Source organism: Rhinatrema bivittatum, chromosome 5 (genome assembly GCF_901001135.1).
Source record: "Rhinatrema bivittatum chromosome 5, aRhiBiv1.1, whole genome shotgun sequence".
Taxonomy (NCBI): domain Eukaryota; kingdom Metazoa; phylum Chordata; class Amphibia; order Gymnophiona; family Rhinatrematidae; genus Rhinatrema; species Rhinatrema bivittatum.
Genome location: NC_042619.1, coordinates 211,443,773 through 211,467,865, shown reverse-complemented (window position 1 = coordinate 211,467,865; position 24,093 = coordinate 211,443,773). Strand labels below are relative to the sequence as shown.

The 24,093-nt window shown below is 47.2% G+C and overlaps 1 protein-coding gene across 1 annotated transcript in view; it reads left to right on the top strand.

Annotated features, from left to right (window-relative positions):
* The window catches only part of CFAP47 (cilia and flagella associated protein 47), a 1,765,744-nt gene that overhangs the window by 343,870 nt on the left and 1,397,781 nt on the right, over positions 1–24,093 (top strand). The window contains exons 21-22 of the mRNA XM_029603108.1: positions 5,328–5,422; positions 20,728–20,872. Of these exons, the coding sequence (XP_029458968.1) occupies positions 5,328–5,422; positions 20,728–20,872 (240 nt within the window). The remainder of the gene's footprint in view (positions 1–5,327; positions 5,423–20,727; positions 20,873–24,093) is intronic.

The window sequence follows — 24,093 nt, the reverse complement described above, 5'->3', positions numbered from 1 at the left end:
CCATCTTACGTCGTTGGCGACTCCCTCCGGTGTTGATGGAAGGCTAGCTGCTCGGCGTCTCCAGGCCGTTCTCCTCCGTTGTTCCCGGACCGGCTCGATGCTGCAAGCCGCCATGTTGACCAGATGCCTAAGGGCGAGCGCACGCAGCCCGACTGATGTACCGGCGTTGGCGCGAACCTCAGGGGCGTTCCCCTGAGTTGACGTCATCAGCTCCAGATATTTATGGTCTCAGTTTTCGCTAACAAGGAGAGTTAGCAAGGTATGGGATAAGTTTACCTAGCTTCCTCCAGGTAGCTGCAGATGGGATTTGCTCTCCGCAAACCTAGCTACTCTGCCTCCTCGGACTTCACTAGAGGTACCCACTCCTCGGGGGCCTCGCCTTCTCTTTTTCTTTTTAGGTCGCAGTTCGGATCCGGTACTCGCTCCTCGAGGGCCTACATCCCGGACTAGCTCCTGAATACCACTTTTGCTAAGAAGTCATCGCTGCTTACAACATTAATGAGTTTCCATCTATCTCTCAGAGCTTTCCCTGGGACCAGGTACTCGCTCCTCGAGGGCCTACTGCATTCCAACTCCTGGGCTGCCTCAAGAGACTATGATGTGAGTGTTATCATCAAGGACTTGTTCCAGAACTCTGCATATCCTATCTACTCACTTTCTTAGTTTCTCTACAGCTCAGCCACCTTGGGATTGCTGTTCCAATACCTGAGGGACTACAGCCCAGCCGGGTGCTTCCAGCTCACTTCTGCCACCTCTGGTGGTTAATATATTGTCTAATAAAAGAACTAGTGTGTGTCTGTCTCCTACACTAAGCCTGACCAGTGGTCCCTCTCGGGATCTCCCCCAAGGGCGTGGTCACCTGCCACTGGTCCAAGGATCCACCCACAACCATTCTAAATAATAACAGATGGCTATCTCCAGCAACTCCGTTATTAACAGATTGCTATGTCTCAGCTTTAACAACAGAGCTCTAATAACAGTCTCTTAAGAGGGCCATCATAAAAGATCTGACTTTGAAGGTGGTTTTCTTGATAGCTATTTGTTCAGCCAGAAGGATGTCTTGAGCTTCAGGCCCTGTCATGCAGGGAACCTTTTTTGTGGATTTCAGATTGTGGAGTTTCGCTGAGGACGGTTCCATCTTTTCTGCCGACGGTAGTTTCAGCGTACCACTTAAGTCAGTCATTGAAGCTTCTGGCCTTTAAAAATCTGGAGATGGATATGCCTCATGCAAGGGAATTGAGACGTCTGGATGTCTGAAGGGCCTTGTTGCGGTATCTAGAGATCACTAACAGTTTTCAGGCTGTCAGATCACCTTTTTGTGCTGTGGAGTGGTGCAAAAAAGGGTCAAAAAGCATCAAAGGCCATGATAGCTCGTTGGTTGAAGGAGGCTATTGGGTCTTTATATATCTGTCATGGTCATCCTGTCCCGGCAGGGTTAAGGGCTCATTCTACCCGTTTGCAGGTGGTTTCCTGGGCAGAGTGCCAACTGGTTTTGCCGCAAGAGATTTGCGGGGCAGCTGCTTGGAAGTCTTTACATACTTTTGTCAGACACTGCTGATTGGACGTCCAGGCCATAGACATCGACAATTTTGGTAGAAGTGTTCTTTGAACAGGACTCTAGCAGTCCCACCCAGGTTAGGGAAGCTTTGGTACATCCCAGGAGTCTAGACTGATCTGGGTGCGTACAGGGAAAGGAAAATTGGTTCTTACCTGCTAATTTTTGTTCCTGTAGTACCACAGATCTGTGGGGGAAAGGAGTTTTTGGAGAGACTGCTCAGTCTGTCTACTTTAATATTTCTGATTAAGTCTGAAGAATGGCACATGCTTCTCATTAGTCCTTTAATGGCTTTTTCTAAATTTAATTACGAATTTCCTTGTCCTCTGCTCATTCCAGGGGATGCAGTGTAGTTAATTGGATAGAAGTTTGTTTTGTTAAGTATTTTCTGCTTGGGTACTGATTAATACTGAAGAGATGCAGGTGGCACACCGGGTTAAGAGACGGTGCCTGTGAAACTTTCTCTGTCTCCATCTGCTGGAAGGGAGGCAAAACCCAGGAATCTGGACTGATCTGTTGTACTACAGGAAGGAAAATTAGCAAGTAAGAATCAATTTTCCTGTTTCAAGAGCTCAGCTAACAGTGCTGACTGCTGGAGCAGGAAGGGATGTGGGAGACAAAGGAAGTTAAGGAAGAGTTAGAGGCAGCAGACAGGAGGAGGTTGGGGAGTGGAGGCCAGAAAGGCCCTGTGGCAGGAGGAGGCCAGGAGAGCAGAGGAGAGAATGGAGACAGCCATGGCCCTGGACTGATACATTCTTTTCTTGGATGATCCTTCTAAAAGCCAGCCCTTGGATGCTCCTTTTCAGTAGCCGGTCCTGGCGCAACTTCTATGAATGCTTTCTTTCTTTATGAACTTGCTTGCACAGATAGCGGGCACATATGCATCTGTGGACCTTTCACCAGGAGTAATTTACTCTCTTGTCTTTAATGCCCCTTTCTAATGCAGTTAAAAGCACGAGCATTGTGAGGCCCACAGCTACTTCCAACAGTTTTCAGAGATTTCTGTCTTTAACTGAGGAAATGGTTTTGAAAATCATCTTCCCCATGTCCTGTTATTGATGTTTCATGTGTTTTATTGCCCTGGGGTAACCTCAAGATTACTGATGTTTGGTGCTATTCTTTTTCAAATATGCTGTTTTGCAGCCTGGGATTTTTTTTGTGGCATGGGGTCTGGCACAGAGAGCATGCAGAAGCTTTTCGGTATCAGCTCCAGAAAGTGATTGTTCTTTCTTGAGTGAAGCAAAATATCTGTTGGCATGATCATGCCTTTCTAGTGCTTGGTCCAGCCTTTGGCTTCTATTCCTCTGCACTTCCCCCCCATTCCCTCGCCTCTCCCCTCTCTGGGTCCTCTACCTCCTGAACAGACCTAAGAGGTGAGTGATCTTGGGAGTCATTGCCTCTTTGATGTCTCCATCCCTTCATTCCCCCTGCTCTGCTGTCCTGCATTCCTCCACCTGAGCAAGGTGCACTCCTCTGTTCTCTGTCTCACCACTACCTCTTCTGTCTCTGCTTCTGCTTTCTTTCGGTATTCTCAGTCTCTTCCAGGCACTACCACCCCTCCCGTCTACTCTCCACCTAACTTTCCCACACTCACCTCTCACATTGTTTCTTGCCTTGGAATTCTCCTTTATCCTTCTCTCCTGGGGTCCAATTGCTCTCCCACTTCTCCTCAGAACTGACAACCAGTGCCATGTGCCTTGCTAGCTTTTATATAGGTTCAAAGCAAGGGGATGATCCTTGAGGAAAAGAAAGCTGCGTATACTTATGCACATATGCTCTATTTTTGTAGTAGCCACATTATTTAACATGCATAGATCCTATACTGTTTTTTTGCTAACATGAATGCTAATTGCATGTGCATTCATGCTATGGACTCTACATTTTAGTGCATGTGCTATGAAATTTAGTGCATTACCAGTTAAGTGATGTTTAACCTGCATGGTAAAAAAAAAATTAACATGACTTCTTTATAGGTCCCTTATTTTACATGTTTTTCGAATTAGAATGGCTTCTGTTGGTAGATCCGAAGTTGTAGACGTAAATAAAGATTACGGTACTCTAAACAATGCTGAAACTACACCAACATATCAGAAAATGGCATGAGCATCATATTAATCCTCAGATGCTGACTGCATACTATGCGAGTATGACTAAAGGCCTATTTCTTGAATCAAGGTTTTATAATCACTGGGCTGCCAAGTATGATGTATTCTATTTTTACATACAAATATAACCAAACTTATATTGTAGCATGGCCTTGAAAAAAATTTTAGGTCGCTGAAACGTCTCTGTGATCAATGCAGAATTGAGTAAAAGTAGAGACGCTGACTTTTTTCTATCGGCAGTTTGAACATTGTTTCTGCTGGTTTTCGAAACACTGTGGCAATGTTGGACTTTAGAATTGTTGATCACAGACATTTCAGTGACCTAAAATTGTTTTCAAGGACATGCTACAAGATAATTGTAGTCTTATTTGTATATAAAAATTATTAGTAACAGTAGGTGTGTTCTGTAGCAGGGAGCGACCCCTTGTGGTAGTGATGGAACAGCACAGACAAAGAACCACAAACTGGTGTTAAGTGTATTCTATAGCTCAATCTTTTGGGTTTGATTCACTAAGATGTTAACTTTCAAACTGGTGCACGGGCGCACATTTGCACGTGTGCGTCAGCCCGCGCCCAGGGATGTGGCTATTTTTTAACTTGCATGCGAATAAACGCAAACGTTATAAAATAGCCTGGCTGTGTACATGTGTGCCTAATTTTAAGTGGGCTCATGCATGGACATGCAAATCCCACTTCTATAACATAAGTCGAGGGATTTTAAAAGGGATGGCACCTACACCATTCCTAGTTTACCAGTTCATCCACCAGTTCGCCCAGTTAAGGCTAGGTCTTCCAATCCCCCTGGTTTAATAGCCTACATTCCCCACAGTTACCCCAGACCCTTTAAGCCCTCAGAAATGGCTTGATCATTTTATTTTATAACTTACACATCATCTATAGCAGAAATAAAGTTATGCGGCACGGGACCTCGGTGCGAGCCAGGACGTGGAATTATTTATGCACACTTCTCCTGGCCAGGCCCACGCCCCAACCCGTTTTGGAAGACTTTTGAGATGTGTGTTTCGTGGCATTTATACATGTCTATGGGCACTTTTTAAAATACAGTCGATGTGCACGAAATTTTCATCTCATTCTGTGGGTCATGGGGTGGAGGAAATCTTAGTAAATACAGCTCTTAGTAAAACTTGTCAGTATTATTAATTGAAAACCATAATATTCCAGCCAGCAACTTTTCTTTGATTGGTTTGTGAAGGCGTGGCAAGTCATGGAAATGGACATAGCTCAGTTGAATTAAAAAGACCAACACAGACAACAGTGATTTCATGGCCATCTGAACTGAACATTATCACTGGAAAAGTAGCATTGATAGTGATGGCTTTCAAGGAGATTGGATTCAGATGAATTTGATGTAAATCTATGAGAATAACTTTTCAGGGACCTTTCAGTCTAGAGCCTGGTATTGTCTTTGATTTTGTTTTGTTGAGTTTGTTTTATGATGGTAAAGTTTCAGAGAAAAAAAAACTTAAAACAATATATTAGAAATCTTTAATTATTTAAATTACTTTCTTTGTCAAACTTGATGGGTTTTTTTACCTCGTATCCTATACAAAGAAGTAAAACACTGACATTTGCATTTTAATGTTAATTTCAATAAGGAATTAAGTAATTAAATAATAATCATAACATTTATTGCAATTTGCCTCCAGTGATTTACAGTGATCCTCAGAATCCTAGTCTGTACTTCGTGGATTTAGAGGGGAAGAAATCTTTGGATTGTGCACTGGCATTTAACCCCAAACAAGTAAGTTTCTGCAAAAAGGACTAAGAGTAACTCAGTGTATTTCCAGACCTATAGACAAAGAATATACACATATAAATGCTCAGTATATTGGGTAACAGAATGTCTAAAGGGCTGTGATATGGACACCATCTGTATGCTGTGAGATTACAGCTTTCAAGGCTGGGGACAGTAAAGATCAGCTGACAAACAATAAAACCACCTAGAGATTTCTGCACTAAACCCTTAACCATATGCAGGTATTTCTAAGGTCCTTCAAATCAGTAATTTAAAGTGGAAACATTATGACTCCATCTAGAGTTCTAACTAGAAGGTGCAGACCTTCCTTGCTAGGTGAGGTACCTCTCTATATGATATTGCTACACAGCAGGGGTCAGCTTCACTATCATTGCAGGTCTGACAAACGTTTTTCTGAAATTTATTTTTATTTATTTTTAATTTTTATATACCGAAGTTCTTGTGAGAATTACAAATCACTCCGGTTTACATAAAACGATGAACTGCCCAACAGAGAGAGGGGCTTTACATAGAACCATAGAACAGATGGAACAATATAACTGGGTGACAATTTAACATAGTAATAGATAAATATAATATATACAATTTAACTATTTAACGTCGAAATAATGACATGTTAATAATGAAATGATAAAGATACAGGGAATCCTGTTTTAAGGCAGAAAGAAGCAGGAGATGACCTCTTGATATCCTTGCTATCCTTGTTTTTTGCTGAGTCTATGATTTTTTTTAAACTTTTTATTTTCAGAAGAAATAGGACATGAAAACAAGAACATATCCTCATTCATTATCTATACACAAACCCAGCTGACCAGAGTAACAATGAGTTAGAAAAAGGGTAATATCACAACCTGTACCAAAGATCAGTATTGTACATTATCGAGGGGGAAAAATTCTATTCCCAACCTATATTGAATGCTATTAATTCTGACCATGCAATTTCCAAAATTTCCCCCATATGGCTTCATATGTCTCAAGTTTACTCTTTAGGGCAAAAGTGATACTTTGCATAATAGCTAATTCAACCATTTTGTTGTGCCAGACAAATATTTGCAGGGATGACTTTCAAAAATATGCAATCAATCAACCAGCTTGTATTATGTAAGATACTAAAAGTTTGTCTTCTTTAATGGACTTCTGTTCATGCCAACAATTCAATAAATATAAACTGGGAGAAAGAACAACATTTGTTTCCTAGGGCAAACAGGATGGTAGTCCTCCTATGTGGGTGACATCATCAGATGGAGTCTGGCACGGAAAACTTCTGTCAAAGTTTCTAGAACTTTGACTAAGCACACTGAGCATGTCCAGCATGCCACTATCCATGCATCCACACTGGGTCCTTCTTCAGTCTCTCTTTTTCTGCGGAGTGTTCATCTTGCGGGTGTAGAGCTCGTGCTTTTTTCTTTATGGAAAACTGTTTTCAAGTTCTTATCGTTCTTTTTCTCTACGCCGGGTCCCTCGACTCTTTCCCGGCCCTAGTTTAGAAGTGTCTCAGTAAGTACCTCGTTCTTTGTAGTCGATTACCAACGGTACCGTCTCCTGGTGGCCACTGGTCGTTGACAGCTGTCCCCAGTGCCCCCGGACTATGTCCATCACAGACCTCCATGAGGCATTGATATCCGCCAAGGCCGAGGGCCCGAGGTGGTCCCCACTAGTTTCGGTGCCAGACACCGATCTCCCTCTGGGCTCCGAGGAAGACCAGGTTATGCCTCCTCCTCCTTGAGCTGTACTGTCATGGACAGCATTCGAGGAAGAGTTAGAGCAGAGAGTGCCGTTGGCAGTAGGATGAGACCTACAAGGCATTGAGCCACCAGCCCCCTCAGGACCACCACTGCCACCTGAGTCTGCACCGTCCATGCTGGAGCAGTTGGACCTACTCCTCGGTGCCCTGCCTGCACAACCTGCACTGTTGCCCCTGGAACCCCCACTGCCTCGGGAGGTCACTGAAGAGGCCATGATTGGAGACCATACCCATCGCTGATTCCTTAGACAAAGGTGGGCTATCAGGGCCGGTGGTCCCTGTTCTTTGGCCCCCACGTTTTGAGTTGCCGGATCCGTCAACGCTGTTGATGCCCCCGGTGTCTTCGGTGCTTCTGGTGCCCCCAATGCCCTGGCCCAAGACCGCACTTCGGACTCCCCACTAATGTCGCTGGGCAATCTGAGCAAGGATGACACTTCTTACGACCCGTGGGAGGATGAGTCTTCTGTCTCTACCTCAGAGGACTGAGGACCTGGTTTATGACATTGCTCTCCTCCAGAGGACTTGACCAAGCCATGGCGGAGTCAGTACCCTTCCAGCTCCTGACTGAGGAAGACTTCAGACACAAGATGCTGAAGATCCTTCAGTTTGTGGATGCTCCTAAGGAAGTGGTTGCAGTCCCAGTCCATGATATATTCAAGGACTTGGTTGTTCGGCTCTGGGAGCACCCAATCTCTGTTTCTCCTATTAATCGGAAGACCGACACAGTATATCTCATGCAGCCAACTACGGGTTTTGAGCGATGCCACTTCCCACACCAGTCTGTGGTGGTGGAGTCTGCCCTCAAGAAAGCAAAGAGGTCCCTTACCCATGCCTCGGCTCCTCCAGGCCATGAACACAAGGCCCTGGATGCCCTGGGCCGTAAAGTTTTCCAGGGCTCTTTGTTGGCCTCCCACATTGCCTGTTACCAATTATATATGAGCCAGTATTCTAGGAATTGATAGACCACTTCCCTCTGCAACTCCAGGAGGACTTCCCGAAGGTTGTGCAGCAGGAATTGGAGTGCGACAAACATAAAGTTAGGTCTGCATATGATGTCTGTTGTGCTCCCCGGCCATGGCAGGCCCGAGGCCGGGCTCACTCACCCCTGACACCAGGTCTCCGGAGCTGGCCCAACCTCCTTGGCGGTGGTGGGCAGTCACCTCTGCACCTGTGCTCCCTCTGTGTTCCCTGGACCCTCCTGTGCTGCCGCGAGTTCCTCTTGTGGCACGGGGAGACGCCGCTACCTTCTCCTCTCCGGCCTGTTAGCCTTAGGCACGCAAGCGTCTCTCTGGGATTTAAAGGGGCCGCAGCGGGAAGCCTCCCACAGCCCCAGGTGATGACGTCAACAGTTCCACTATTTAAGGCAAGCTCAGACACTCAGAGCCTGCCTTGGCAACAGGTCTCCACACTTCTCTGCTGTGCGCTTAGTTGCTGATCCAGTCCCTGTTCCAGTTCCAGTATCTGCTCCAGCCCCTGTTCCTGTTTCTGCTCTACCTTCGGACAGTTCCAGTATCTGCTCCAGCCCCTGTTCCTGTTCCTGCTCTACCTTCGGACGGACTTCCTTGGCTTGACCCAGACCTGAATCTAACCTCGGCTTTAGCTGCCTGCCTTCTACCTCTTGCTTGGACCTGATCTCGCCTATAGCTCCCTGCCTTCGATTTCTCAGCCGAACCTGACCCTGTCTCCAGCCGCCTGCTTCGACCCTCTGTCTGGACTCGACCTCAGCTCTCGCCTCGCCCTACTGGACCCTCCATCGTTGCTGCCTTCCAGCACTCTGCCTCTGGACACCTCCATCGGGATCAACCATGCGGAGGCCCACCTAAGTCCAGCTGGCCTCAGTACCCAAGGGCTCAACCTGCGGGGAATGAGGGCTGGTATTGGCGAAGCTCCACTTGGCCTCCTCGCTTGGTCTCGCCTCCTGACGGTGGGGACCTGTGGGAGTTTCCCCCCACATGTGACGCCAACACCACCTCGGGCTGGGGGTCCACCTCCGCAACAGTTGCCAAGGCCATGGATCTGGCAGAGCCAGCGGCCTTCCAGGCCATTCCGGGCCTGGCTCTGAAGATCCAGGAAGAGTAGCGGTTCCTTGAGGCATTGGCTGCATCCATAGAGCATCTCAGTGCTCTCATCCAGGCCCAGTGGCTTCCATGCCAGTTTTCGTCCAGTTCTTCATCACTGGCTACTTCGGTCAGAGCTTCACTCTCCCTACCTGCTGCACCTCGCTTTAATGTGGACCCGAAACTTTGTAGGGACTTCATAAACCAATGCTATATGCAGTTCACTTTGCAGCCTTCCATATTCCAGGATGACATCACGAAGGTAACCTTCATCCTTTCTTGCCGGAAGGCAAAGCGTTGGCTTGGGCTTCTCCCTTATGGGAACGAGTGGGCTTTCTTCTCCAAGAGTTACCGTGCTTCATCTCCACCTTCCGATGGACTTTTGATGATCCAGGGAGGCAGGCAACGGCAAGTTTGGACCTTTTACACCTGCGGCAGGGCCAACGGGCGCTTAACGAATATACTATTGAATTTCGCATCCTTGCGACTGAACTGGGCTGGCAAGAAGACTGCCTTTGATTCATTTACCTACATGGTCTTTCGCCTCAGCTCAAGAATGAGCTTGCAGACCACGAACTACCGACTTCTCTCGAGGGTCTCATCGACCTTATGGTTGCATAGACCATTGCCTCCAGGAGCGCCACCGGGACACCTGAGTGCCTTGTCGCCCAGCTGCGGAACGTTCCCGTTTTCCTCCCTCTGAGGGGCCTGCTACTAGCAGAGTTCCACCTCCAAACAAACTTGAGGAGCCCATGCATCTAGGGCTTGGATGTATTACCCCGGAAGAGCGCCTCAAGAGGAGGCATTCAGGGCTGTGCTTGTATTGCGGAGCTGCAGGACATCGTCTGTCTTCTTGTCCCATCTGTCCGGGAAACTTGCTGGCCTAAGTAGGGGTCCTGAACTTGGGCACTACTTCTCCGGCCCACCAGTTGACACTTTCAGTTACCCTTTCTAATGAAGGACCTAGCCGTACACTTGGGTTTCCCTACTCATGCCATTGAGATACCGTTACTCATCGCCTCTATTCATGGTGACCCGTTACCTGGGAGGATTACACAGGTTACTGTTCCGGTTCGTCTTCAGTCTGGAACTTTGCATGAGGAGGAAGCTGAATTCTTCATGCTTGACAAATCCATCCACCCAGTGGTGCTAGGCCTACCCTGGCTTCAGCATCACTCTCCGGAGTTCAATTGGGAGATTCTGCAGCTGTCGGAGTGGAGTGCTTCCTACCTTTGCTCCTGTTTAAGAAAGGTGGAACCACACCCCGTGCTTCCGCTGGCTGCTACCGTCTCAGACATTCCAGTGCCTTACGCTGACTTTGAGGATGTCTTCTCTAAACAGAAAGCCAACATCCTTCCTCTGCATCAGAAGTTTGATTGTCCCATCGATCTCTTGCCTGGAACATCGCCTTCCAGAGGTAGAACATATCCTCTCTTTGTACCGGAAACCAAACCTATGTTGGATTACATCCGTGAGAACTTGGCTAAGGGATTTATCCGCCCTTCCATGTTGCCTGCTCGTACAGGCTTCTTTTTCGTTACTAAGAAGGATGGGTCCTTATGACCATGTATTGATTATTGTGGGCTTAATGCCATAACTCATAAGGACAAGTACCCTCTACCGTTAATCAATGAACTATTTAATAGTCTTCAAGGGACCACCATCTTTACTAAATTAGACCTGCGAGGAGCCTACAATATGATTTGCATACGTCCAGAAGACGTCTGGAAAACCACCTTCAATACGAGAGACGAGCATTATGAATATCTTGTAATACCGTTTGGCCTTTGTAATGCCCCTGCAGTGCTTCAGCACATGATAAATGAGATAGTCCATGATATGCTGTATACAAAAGTCGTCACCTACTTGGACGACATACTCATTTTTTCAAAAGACATTGCCACCCATCGCCAGGATGTCCATGCTGTGCTTCAGTGTCTACGTGACAACAGACTTTATTCCAAGTTAGACAAGTGTCTGTTTGAGGAGAGCCTGCCTTTCCTTGGGTATATTGTATCTAGACATGGCTTCTTGATGGACCTTAGTAAATGGCAGAGCATCTGAAATTGGCTCCAGCCTGCAGGTTTACGAGCATTACAGCAATTTCTAAGTTTTGCAAATTATTATCAACATTTTATAGCAAATTATTCCCTTGTTGCAGTCCCCCTTTCGGCGCTTACTCGTAAGGGAGCAGATGCAGTCGCTTGCTCTAGAGATATGTGAGCCCTTGCTCCACGGCACAGCTCAGGGTGGAGCCCCAAGACACACACCATGGGAGGTGAGAGTGTCCAAGCACGGGCTGGAGCTGGAACAAGGCTGGACCAGGATCGAGAAGTGGAACATCTGAGGAACTGGAACAAGGCAAGCTCAGACCTCCACTGGACCTGTACACACAGGTGAGACCCAACAATGCAATGCTGGTCTCAAGAGTAGCCCTCCGGCCACTAGGTAGCCCTTCCGGACCCGCCGCTTGGGAATGACAAGTGTGTGAGGCCAGATAGCAACTGAGAACAGGAACATGACAAAACATGGTACTGAAGAACTTGGAAGACTCAGATGAGGACTCGAGGAACTTAGAAGACTCAGATGAAGACTCAAGGAATTTGGAAGAACCAGATGAGGATTCAGTATTCAGGCACTAGTACAGGGTGAGTACTGCACCGCAGTGCGTCCTACTTAGCCGCCCATGGCTAGTCGCGGACCATGCTGGAAGCGAAGCAGACTCCAGATGAGATGATGAAGATTTGAAGCTGGAAACATGACTTAGATTCAGGAGAGGCCTGCACCGAGGCGCGCCTTACACAGCTGCCCATGGTTGGTCGCGGACCATGCTGAAACGGAGCAGGCTCTGGCTTGAGTCTAGGGCATGGATGGAAGCAGGAACAAGGAACTCTGAAGACTGGGAACAGGATTCATGGATTCAAGCTCAGGATTCAAGACCCAGGATTCAGGAACAGACCTTAGCATTAAAAGCAAGGGCCTTCCGGAGACTTGTGCTGCAGACATGAAAACAGGCCTTGTGCCACTAAGCACCCTACACAGCCCCACATTGGCTGGTCATGGACCACGACGGTGGCACGCCAGGAAAGATGGACGAGAAGGAAACTGGAAGCAAGACGAAGAGCCGGAGAACTGGAACATCCAGAACTTGGCACATCAAGAACAAGGAACATCAGGAATATGGGACATCAGGAACACCGGAGAGACGACGAAGGAGCTCCAATGAAGAATAAGACTAGGAACATTCACAGGAGACCAGGAACATTGAACATGAAGACCATTAAGACAGGTGGAGACCACAGAGAACCTTGCATGGTGAAGGAAGCACAGACGACTGTGAGGATCTATGCGAAGGCCCCGAGGAGAACAAGCAGAGCCTTTTTATAGGGCTGAAGGTGGCACAGGCTGATGACATCATTTAACGGGGTCGCAGGGCCTTTCCTGCTGCTGGCCCTTTAAATATCTAGAAGGGTCGGGCATACACCCTTAAGCAGGGTCCAGGACAGATGAGGCAGCAACAGCAGCGTCCCTGCCGCAAGGAGAAATGTTGGCGGCACTCGGGCCACGAAGAACGAGTTGGCAGCAGCTCCATGCCCCGAAGAGGAGGAATCAGCGGCAGTCTCCCTGCCATGGGCAGCGGTGATGGTGGTGGCTCCTTAGTCACTTAGGGAGATAGGAGAGGCCTGCAGCGTCATCTGGCCGAGTGATGAATGAGGCTGCTCGCAGTTGGGGCTCGCGAGCAGCGGAGCGCAACACGGATGGACTTCCTTGGCTTGACCTGGATCTTAATCTCACCTCACCTTTAGCCGCCTGCCTTCAACCTCTTGTTTGGACCTGACCTCACCTTTAGCTGCCTGCTTTCAACCTCTTGCTTGGACCTGATCTCGCCTATAGCTGCCTGCCTTCGACTACTCAGCCGAACCTGACCCTGTCTCCAGCCGCCTTCATCGACCCTCTGTCTGGACTCAAACTCAGCTCTCCCTCACCCTACTGGGACCCTTCGTCTCTGCTGCCTTCTGGCACTCTGCCTCTGGACACCTCCATCGGGATCAACCATGCGGAGGTCCACCAAGGTCCAGCCAGCCCCGGTACCCAAGGGCTCAACCTGTGGGGAATGAGGGCTGGTATTGGCAAAGCTCCAGTCAGCCTCCGCTTCTCACTTGGCCTCGCCTCTCCACAAGTGGCGCCCACACCACCTCGGGCCGGGGGTCCACCTCCACAACAATGTCTTTGAGACAGCGGCAAGCGTAGTTGCAGCAGGCATCAGTGCTTGTCGTATGGCCTGGCTATGGGCCTCCGATCTCCAACCGGAAGTGCAAGACTGTCTGGTAGTTAGGTCACAGTCTCAAAGGGCTGAACCAAGCCCTAGATAGCAGCATGTCCCTAGGACTCAGCCAGTGCCTCAGCAGAACTCATCCAGTGCCTCAGCAGACTCCTGCTACTGTCTTTTGACAGGCTGTGAGGGAGTCCAAGCCAGTTACCCTTGTGGCTAGAGGTGGACCCTCTGGTCGGGGGTCAGCTGCGGTCCTTTGCGGACCACTGGATGGCCATCACCTTAGATCGGTGGGTCCTCTCCATCGTATGTCGGGGTACAGATTACATTTCCAGGAGGTTTCTGTGGACTCTCCCCTGTGCCCCTCCTGGGAGTCCTCAGCGGATCAGGAAATACTACTCAATGAGCTCTCCGCCCTCTCAATGGCCAGGGCGGTCAAACCAATTACTCCTGTTCAGAGGGGAAGCGGCTTCTCGTCCAGATATTTCCTCATTCCAAAGAGAACAGGAGGCCTTCATCCAATTTTGGATTTGAAGGCCTTGAACAAATTCCTCATGTGGGAGAAGCTCAAGATGGTCTTGATGGGTGCCCTCATTCCTCTCCTGCGCAGGGGAGACTGGCTTTGCTCCCTTGATCTGTGAGACACCTTTACCCACATAGGGATTGCCCATGTCCACCGGCAGTACCTCTGGTTTGTAGGTGGTGCACATTATTTTCAGTGCAGGGTGTTGACCTTCAGTCTGGCTTCTGCATCCCATGTTTTCATGAATTGCCTTGCGGTAGTGGTGGCGTACCTGAGGAGGCTTTGAGTACAGGTTTTTCCCTACCTGGATGAGTGGCTCGCAAAGAGTGACTCCAGGCAGGGAACACTGCAGTCCTTACATGTCACCATTCGGAGACATTGGGTTTCCTAATCATTACTCCAAGTCCCAGCTGGTCTTGAACCCCGCACCTGGACTTCATTGGTGCCAGGTTCGACACGGTTCAGGCTCGGGCATTCCTACCCAGGGATCAGGTGCACAGCTTAGCTTCGCTGGCAGGAGCGATCTCTCAAAGTCACCAGATCTCTGTGCACAGCATGTTATGCTTGCTGGGACACATGGCTGTGACCATCCATGTCACTCCTGTTGCTCATCTGCACATGCTCAGGGCGCAGTGAATTCTGTGGTCCCAATGGCACCAGACCACTCAGGACCTTCGGGCGTGCATCCGAGTTGGCAAGTCACTCCACCACTTCAGGACTCTGTTACAGGTAAGCAACTCTGCTTAATTCCTCTTCTTAGTTTGTGGAACAGAATTAAAAAAATTCTGGCAGAGCCACCCAACAAATATTACTCCATAAGGTTGCTCAAAGGCTTTCAGTGGCTGTCGTGACTCTGGAGACAGGGTTTTGTTCAGCCTATAGACAACATATATCTCCTCCAGGATTTTACACACATTTTTGTAAACACAGCCTCAGAAAAATATAAAGCTTGACACCAACAGAAATACAAGTGACCAGCAGCTATAAGTGGGGATTTGAACTAACTTAATCTCTAATCTTCTAGTTATGGAGGTAGAAATACCGTTGACAAGATGGGAAACCAGCAGGGATAACCTGGAAATCCCTCTTTTCTGTTCCTCTGAGCTAATAGATATAACACAAACCACCTGCAGTTCATTCCATGGAGTTCACGTGACAACTCATGGTTTGCTCAGCACTCACAGTACACATAGCAGACACATAAATACTGAAAAGAGAGGAAACTTGTCTTGTGCGCAGTTGCTTCTTATTTATTTGTCATCACTGTGTTATGACTGGGCAGTGGGCAAGCAAGAGGTGGACCCTTGGGCCGACCTGCAGGTACAGACAGAGCAGGCCGGGAGGCGGAGTCAGAGCTTGGCAGGAACCCCTGGAGCCTGGAATCCCCCCCGGGAGGGGCCCGTAGGGACCCAGGCCCTGGGGACTAGCACAGTTCAAGATAGTCCAGAGGGTTCAGAGAGTTCAGGAATGGCTACCAGAGAAGAGACAGGGGGCTGGGTAGCCGGCGGGTCACTGAAGAAGGCAGAGTCTGAACCGGCCGTGGGTAGGAGGCAAGGCCGCGAGCCTACCCGGGAGCAGGAGAGATGTGTGACCAGCGCAGGAGTCCGTGGCGGACCGGGACCAAGGCAGTCAGCTGGCTAGCGAGAAGTCCGTGAGGCAAATCGGGATCAAGGCAGGCAGCAGGCTAGCGAGAGGTCCATGAGGCAAACCGGGATCAAGGCAGGCAGCAGGCTAGCGAGAGGTCCATGAGGCAAACCGGGATCAAGGCAGGCAGCAAGCTGGCGAGAAGTTCGTGAGGTAAACCGAGGTCAAGGCAGGCGGCAGGCTGGCGAGAAGTCCGTGAGGTAAACCGAGGTCAAGGCAGGCGGCAAGCTGGCGAGAAGTCTGTGAGGCAAACCGGGGTCAAGAACCAGGAGACAACGAGAGCAGCAAGAAAGAACAGGAACAGGAAGCAACTAGTCCGCAGGAAACCTCGTTGCAAGGCGTCTAGTGAGGGACTGGACGCCGGTTAAATCTGGAGCAGAGCGTGACGTCAGTAGGCGAGGCGGAGCCGGGCTTCCGGGTGCTGTGCGCTTAAGAGGACTCTTCTCGCGCGTGCGCGGGACCAAGCAGGAATAGGCCTGTAATGGCGTCTGCCTCGTGGGGACTCCTCGGGCGGCGGGCCTGTCGAGCCTGGATTTAAGCGGTTTCCTAAGGGAGCTGAAGCGACGGTAAGCGGGCCTGAGCCCGAACATGAGAGGGGCGGTCGGAACCACAACACACTGTACAGGAAAACAGTATATTGCAGACAAATAGACAGCCTTTAACATAAAATACATGACTGTTAACAGATATTTATTGAATTATAAAGCAAATCTCAAGGAGAGTACAATCCTCAGTAGACTTGACATAGTGAATGGAATGTTATCAAAGAAGGTAGAATTGGAATGCCCAATCTCAATCTGCTAAATATAATAATCTAGTGTTTCTTAAAGCCGCCTAAGGTCAAAGCAGAAACGGGGAAAAGAAGAGGTCTAAATTATGTGGACAAAGAGGTCCAAATTTAAGGGCTCATATAGTAAGCATTTTCCTCAAAGATACAGAATGTTTTCCTGTACAGTTTAATCATCCCCTTGTAGGACACGAGCTGATTAATTACTAAATTCACCTGTAAATTTAAAGTACTCTCATTCCAACTCCCTTAGTATCCTAAACTTAACTAGGAACTCAATAAAACTAAGATGAAGGCAGCAGTCCAGCAGCAAGAGGGGGGCTTTCCAGACTTTTGCATTGAGTGTCACATGTATGATTTTTTACCCGCCGGTGAGAGATTGTATGTGTGCACTCGGTGCAAAGAGCTCCTGGCTCTCAGGGAACAGTCCGATCTCTGGAGGCTAGAGTAGCAGACTTGGAGGAGCTGAGGGAGACAGAGAGGTACATTGACGAGACTTTCATGGACATAGTAGCTAAGTCCCAAATCCATTCTGGCAGCCCCAGTGCTGCCTTGGATCAGAAAGGTCTCCCAATAGGAGAACATCACCCTGGTGTAGCAGGAAGTGATCCTGTAGCAAGGACCTGATCTCCAGGTGATGTATTGTCCTCTCGCACTGAGAACAAATCTCCCAGGGCTACTGCCCAGGAGGGAAGGGTTAGGCCGGCCATCATAGTTGGTGATTTGATTATTAGAAATGTAGATAGCAGGGTGACTGGTGGACGTGAAGACTGCCTGGTAACTTGCCTGCCTGGTGCGAAGGTGGCAGACCTCACGCATCACCTAGATAGGATTTAGACAGTGCTGGGGAGGAGCCGTTTGTCATGGTACATGTGGGCACCAACGACATAGGAAAATGTGGGAGAGAGATTCTGGAAGCCAAATTTAGGATTTTAGGTAGGAAGCTGAAATCCAGAACCTCCAGGGTGGCATACTCTGAAATGCTTCCTGTTGCACGTGCAGGTCCCCAGAGGCAGGCAGAGCTCCAGAGTTTCAATGCGTGGATGAGACGATGGTGCAGGGAAGAGGGATTCAGCTTTGTAAGGAACTGGGGAAACTTTTGGGGAAAGGGGAGACTTTTCTGAATGGATGGGCTCCACCTTAACCAGAGCATTGTTTAAAAATACAATCCTAGAGGTGCAGTCCATATGTATTCCACGCATTAAGAAAGGTGGAAGGAAGGCAAAACAATTACCGTCATGGTTAAAAGGTGAGGTGAAAGAGGCTATATTAGCCAAAAAAAATCCTTCAAAAATTGGAAGAAGGCTCCATCTGAAGAAAATAGGATAAAACATAAGCATTGTCAAGCTAAGTGTAAAACATTGATAAGACAGGCGAAGAGAGAATTTGAAATGAAATTGGCCATAGAGGCAAAAACTCATAATAAAAACTTTTTAAAATATATCCAAAGCAAGAAACCTGTGAGGGAGTCGGTTGGACCATTAGATGACCGAGGAGTTAAAGGGGCTCTTATGGAAGATAAGGCCATTGCAGAAAGACTAAATGAATCCTTTGCCTCCGTGTTTACTAATGAGGATGTTGGGGAGATACCAGTTCCGGAGATGGTTTTCAGGGTTGATGAGTCAGACGAACTGAACGAAATCACTGTGAACCTGGAAGATGTAGTAGGCCAGATTGACAAACTAAAGAGTAGCAAATCACCTGGACTGGATGGTATACATCCTAGGGTTCTGAAGGAACTAAAAAATGAAATTTCTGATCTATTAGTTAAAATTTGTAACCTATCATTAAAATCATCCATTGTACCTGAAGACTGGAGGGTGGCCAATGTAACCCCAATATTTAAAAAAGGCTCCAGGGGCGATCCGGGTAACTATAGACCAGTGAGCCTGACTTCAGTGCCGGGAAAAATAGTGGAAACTATTCTCAAGATCAAAATTGTAGAGCATATAGAAAGACATGATTTAATGGAACATAGTCAACATGGATTTACCCAAGGGACATCTTGCCTAACAAATCTGCTTCATTTTTTTGAAGGGGTTAATAAACATGTGGATAAAGGTGAACCAGTAGATGTAGTGTATTTGGATTTTCAGAAGGCGTTTGACAAAGTCCCTCATGAGAGGCTTCTACGAAAACTGAAAAGTCATGGGATAGGAGCGATGTCCTTTCGTGGATTACAAGCTGGTTAAAAGACATGAAACAGAGAGTAGGATTAAATGGTCAATTTTCTCAGTGGAAAAGGGTAAACAGTGGAGTGCCTCAGGGATCTGTACTTGGACTGGTGCTTTTCAATATATATATAAATGATCTGGAAAGGAATACGACTAGTGAGGTTATCAAATTTGCGGATGATACAAAATTATTCAGAGTAGTTAAATCACAAGCAGACTGTGATACATTACAGGAGGACCTTGTAAGACTTGAAGATTGGGCATCCAAATGGCAGATGAAATTTAATGTGGAAAAGTGCAAGCTGTTGCATTGCTGTAGTTACACGATGTTGGGTTCCATATTAGGAGCTACCACCCAGGAAAAATATCTAGGCATCATAGTGGATAATACTTTAAAATCGTCTGCACAGTGTGCTGCAGCAGTCAAAAAAGCAAATAGAATGTTAGGAATTATTAGGAAGGGAATGGTTAATAGAACGGAAAATGTCATAATGCCTCTATATCGCTCCATGGTGAGACCACACCTTGAATACTGTGTACAATTCTGGTCGCCGCATCTCAAAAAAGATATAGTTGCAATGGAGAAGGTACAGAGAAGGGCAACCAAAATGATAAAGGGGATGGAACAGCTTCCCTATGAGGAAAGGCTGAAGAGGTTAGGGCTGTTCAGCTTGGAGAAGAGATGGCTGAGGGGGGATATGATAGAGGTCTTTAAGATCATGAGAGGTCTTGAACGAGTAGATGTGACTCGGTTATTTTCACTTTTGAATAATAGAAGGGATAGGGGACATTCCATGAAGTTAGGAAGTAGCACATTTAAGACTAATCGGAGAAAATTCTTTTTCACTCAACGCACAATAAAGCTCTGGAATTTGTTGCCAGAGGATGTGATTAGTGCAGTTAGTGTAGCTGGGTTCAAAAAAGGTTTGGATAAGTTCTTGGAGGAGAAGTCCATTAATGGCTATTAATCAAGTTTACTTAGGGAATAGCCACTGCTATTAATTGCATCAGTAGCATGGGATCTTCTTAGTGTTTGGGTAATTGCCAGGTTCTTGTGGCCTGGTTTGGCCTCTGTTGAAACAGGGTGCTGGGCTTGATGGACTCTTGGTCTGACCCAGCATGGCAATTTCTTATGTTCTTATAATATAGTAGTAAGAAATCGATTACTCCATGAGGTATCAGTTATGTGTGATTCATATCACAGTTTCCTGGGTACAAATCGTAATGGAAAGTTTTGCAGTCAGCGAAAGAGATCATCCCGATTCTCCCTGGGGAAGTTAGCTACTACTCTTGAGTTGTAGCTGACTTCAAATCCAATAACTTGGCTTGTGATTTTTGAGGCAAGCCTTATTTAGTTTGCATTGTTTAGGCTATGTGGTACCAGCAGCAGAATAATGCTAGATATTTAAAATACCCCATGTTATCCCTCCATTAGGCTGTTTACTGCACGATAAACAGCCTTTTACGGCTTTGTGAATGAATTTATACCTGAGGCATAGAGGGTGAAGTGATTTGTCCAAGGTTACAAGGAGCAGCAATGGGGTTTGAATCCTGGCTTCCCTGGTTCACAGCCCACTGTTCTATCCACTAGACTATTCCTCCACTTTAAAGTGAATTAGAGGACATCCTTGAGATAAGAGGTCTTGGTCTAATACTTCAGATTTATTGTGGATGCAAAATGAAGATAGACTTGGCTTAGTGAATAAAACATGATTACTTCACCTTTGAAAGAATGTTTCAGCATTCAACTAAAGTCTGAGGGAATATGTTGCTTCTGTACAATCGTTTCCATATCACAGAGGTGGTTGCCAGTTTCTGTGCTCATTAAAAATAAAAACAACAAAAAGCAACAAAGTATTGATTTATAATTAAATCCAACTATTGAAAACATAAAAACCATTATAATTGTGCTATACATTTTTAGTTAATGAAAATACATTTATATGTTAATAATTGTTAAATGATAAGATTCAAGTGCAAATACTTAATTCTGAGCTCATTTTTAAAGGTTCTGCTGAATTAGTAGTAATTAATACATGCTTGCTATTCCTCTTGAGATTGCTACAAGTAATTTTTTTTATCCTGCAGGTGGCAGCATATGACTTAAATCTTCCAATCAACATCAATGGTACTCTCACTGTGCTGTCTCCTGCAAAAAGTCCTGTTGCTACAACGGCTACACAATCACAGACCACCGTTATAGGCACCCGGTCAATTTCAATCAATGCAACTGGTATGGAAAATGCAATCTAAATATGGCTAAGGTGTTTTCTATGTTTCTGTTACCCTTTTTTTGCATATTTAGGTAAGGGAGGTCAGAAGGGAAGGTTCAGGATCTGTTCTTGTAATTCTCAGCACATTTATACAAATCACAATAAAGGGAAAAAAAGCTTTTAATTAATTTTCTGGTGGATAAGAGCAATTGCTGTGTTGACTCAGACTGAAAGTCCATTGAGCTCAGCATCCTCTCTCTGTCTAATCTGGGTCACTTGCAAGTATCCAGAAGATCACCTTCCTGTTGCTGATTCCCCAGATGTAAGTGATGGCGATCCCTTTGCCTGCCTAGCTAATAAGAATTAATTGACTTGTCCTCTGAAACTTACGCAAAGCTTTTTTTTTTTTTTTAATCTATTGGTTGAGTTTACAACTGCTGCCTAATGAGAAGTCTTAATTTTTTATGTTAATTGTTCTTTCTCCCAGGACAAACAGGATGGTAGTCCTCACATATGGATGACGTCATCAGGCAGAGTCCTATTACGGAACACTTTTGTCAAAGTTTCTAGAAACTTTGACTGGCACACTGAGCATGCCCAGCATGCCATGATCCCTGTGTCCACAGGGGTCTCCCTTCAGTCTCTTTTTATCCGCGCTGCAGTTTGCCTCGCTTTTAGGAGCTCTGTAAGATTTTTCTCACAACTTTTCCTCACTTGACGTTTTACTTCACAAATAATTTCCCTACACGGGTCTCCCTTCGTGTACATTTCATCGACGCTCGGTGAGTACTATGCCCTATTCTCAGGTCGGTTCCTGTCACCTCACTATCAGTCCGCCCTACGAGGCTCGCGAGTGTCCTTGCTGCGATCTCCCATCGGGTCCATCGGGGCTAGAGGGATTGGGACGTCCACGGTTCTCAACCAGAACCCCGTGCAATCCTTGGGCAAGAAACAATTCCAGGAGCAGTAGAGGTATGGTGACCGTCCATCACCAATGCCATCCATGACAGCGAGGGCATCTTCCTCAGTGCTGGTGAATGACCGGGCTGAGCACCATGGGAATCATCGTCACCGGCACAGTGACCGTCCATCATCGATGCCATCCATGACATCGGTGGCAGCTTCCTCGGTGCTGGAGAATGACTGGGCCGAGCACAGAGGGAAACTTCATCACTGCCATGGTAACCGTCCGTTACCGACACCATTCTGGACATCAGTGGCAGTTTCCTCGCTGCTGGAGAATGACTGGGCTGAGCACCGAGGGAAACATCGCCGGCACCGATGTGGTTCCGTGTTCAGTGCCAGCACTGCTACCACACCGGCATCGATGTCCATTGAACCAGTTGCGAAGCGGGCCCGGGTACAAGAGTCTCCATACTCCTCTGCACCCAAGGCACTGAGGCGTTCCCCACCGGCACCGGTGCCAGGTACTGAGCCACCACAGATTCATGTGGAAGTGCCAGTAATGCCTAGCCTATCTCCCCCTGTAGCTGTGCTACCTATACCAGCTTCCAGGGAGGAGCTGGACATCCTCATCCATCAGGCTGTCCTTAATGCCTTCTGGAATCTACTAACACTGGAGCCATTGATATTCGCAGCGTTGTGGCACCGCCTCGTTGTGGTACCTAGCAATGACAGCCTAAGTCATCAATGCCGACTCGTCCTTCTGAGCCTCCACGGACCCCTATACCTATCCCGGAATCCTTGAATGGCGATGGGCACTCTAATCCTGCTTCGGCACCGATCCCATCGAGACCTAAGTAAAGGATGTTTCTGAAACCATCCCTTTCGACCTGGTCACTAAAAAGGACCAGAAGTTTTCGGGAGTGTCTAAGTCGTAACTTCTTCCAAGAACTATATTGGTGTCACATATTGCTATTTACTAGCTATATTTGACACTACTCCAAGGGAACCTCTCTGCCATCCACATGAAATTTGAGCAACATGTGATTGCTTCGAAATGTCCTCTCATTGCCAGCAACAGGACTCAATGCTAGATGGTGAACCTGGCTTATAGCCCCTGATTTACGGCCTGAAGTCGAAGATAAACTAGCTGATTTGCTATGCACCGCAGATAATCTCTTCATGCACAAGGTCCAGCAGACAGTGGCTCAATTGCAAGACCACCACGAGACCCTGCGACAGCTTTCTACATTTCTTGCACAGCAAAGAGGGATGCTAGAAGGACCTTTTACTGCTCCCGCGTGAGACCAACTGATATCCAGATCACACCAGCTCTGCCAGTCGGGCAGGCTCCTGGATTTTTCAACCTTTGCTAGAGAACAGTACGGTCCATCCCACTGAGGACCAGAGCTCGGGATGCCGTTCCCTGGATGCAACAAGGCAGAGGATTTTAATCCCGCTATTTCCTACTTTCAAAGAAAACAGGCGACCTCCGCCCATCCTGGACCTCAGAAATCTCAACAACTTTCTTCAGAAAGAAAAGTTCAAAATGGTGTCTCTCGGCATCATGCTTTCCTTACTACAACAAGGGGGTTGCCTCTATTCTCTGGGCTTTCTATACACTTCATAGTGAGTCAACAACATTTTCAATACCAAGTTCTGCCATTCGAACTGGTTTTGACAACTTGTGTATTTCACCAAATGCCTAGCAGTGACTGCTGCTTATCTACAAAGAACAACAGCATTCACGCGTTTCCTTACCTAGATGATCCAAACAAGGAGCTCTAAATTCTCTAAGACTCACTATAAATCTACTACATTTGGCTGAGAATTCTGATTAACTACCATAAATCCCATATGGAGCAGATCTGGGCACTATAGTCACAACAGCCTTCCTGCCCAACAACCATGCAGACATCCTATCAAATTGTCCACACCTCTGCGAGCATGCAACATTGCCTCAGCCCATCAATTCTTCCATTGCTGGGCCACATGGTTTTCATGATCCACGTCACTCCTATGGCGAGACTAGCCATGAGAAAAACTCAGTGGTTTTTGTCCCTGATCTATGCAGTAACTAAATCCTCAGATGATCTTGGCCACGGTCGCATCCAATTTGGGTTGGAGAGCTCGTATCGACACCCTCCAAACCCAAAATGCATCAAAGCCGCTCCATGAAAAGCCTCAGTTCAACTTCCTGGAGCTTCGAGCCACTGGTAAAAACCATGTAGCTTTGGAACTGCAATCCACTGAATTCAAGATGCTTCACTATCCTTTGGAGGATTCTCCATTGGTTTTCTGCTCATTGAAATTAGACTAATCAGTTTCGCCTGTGCTT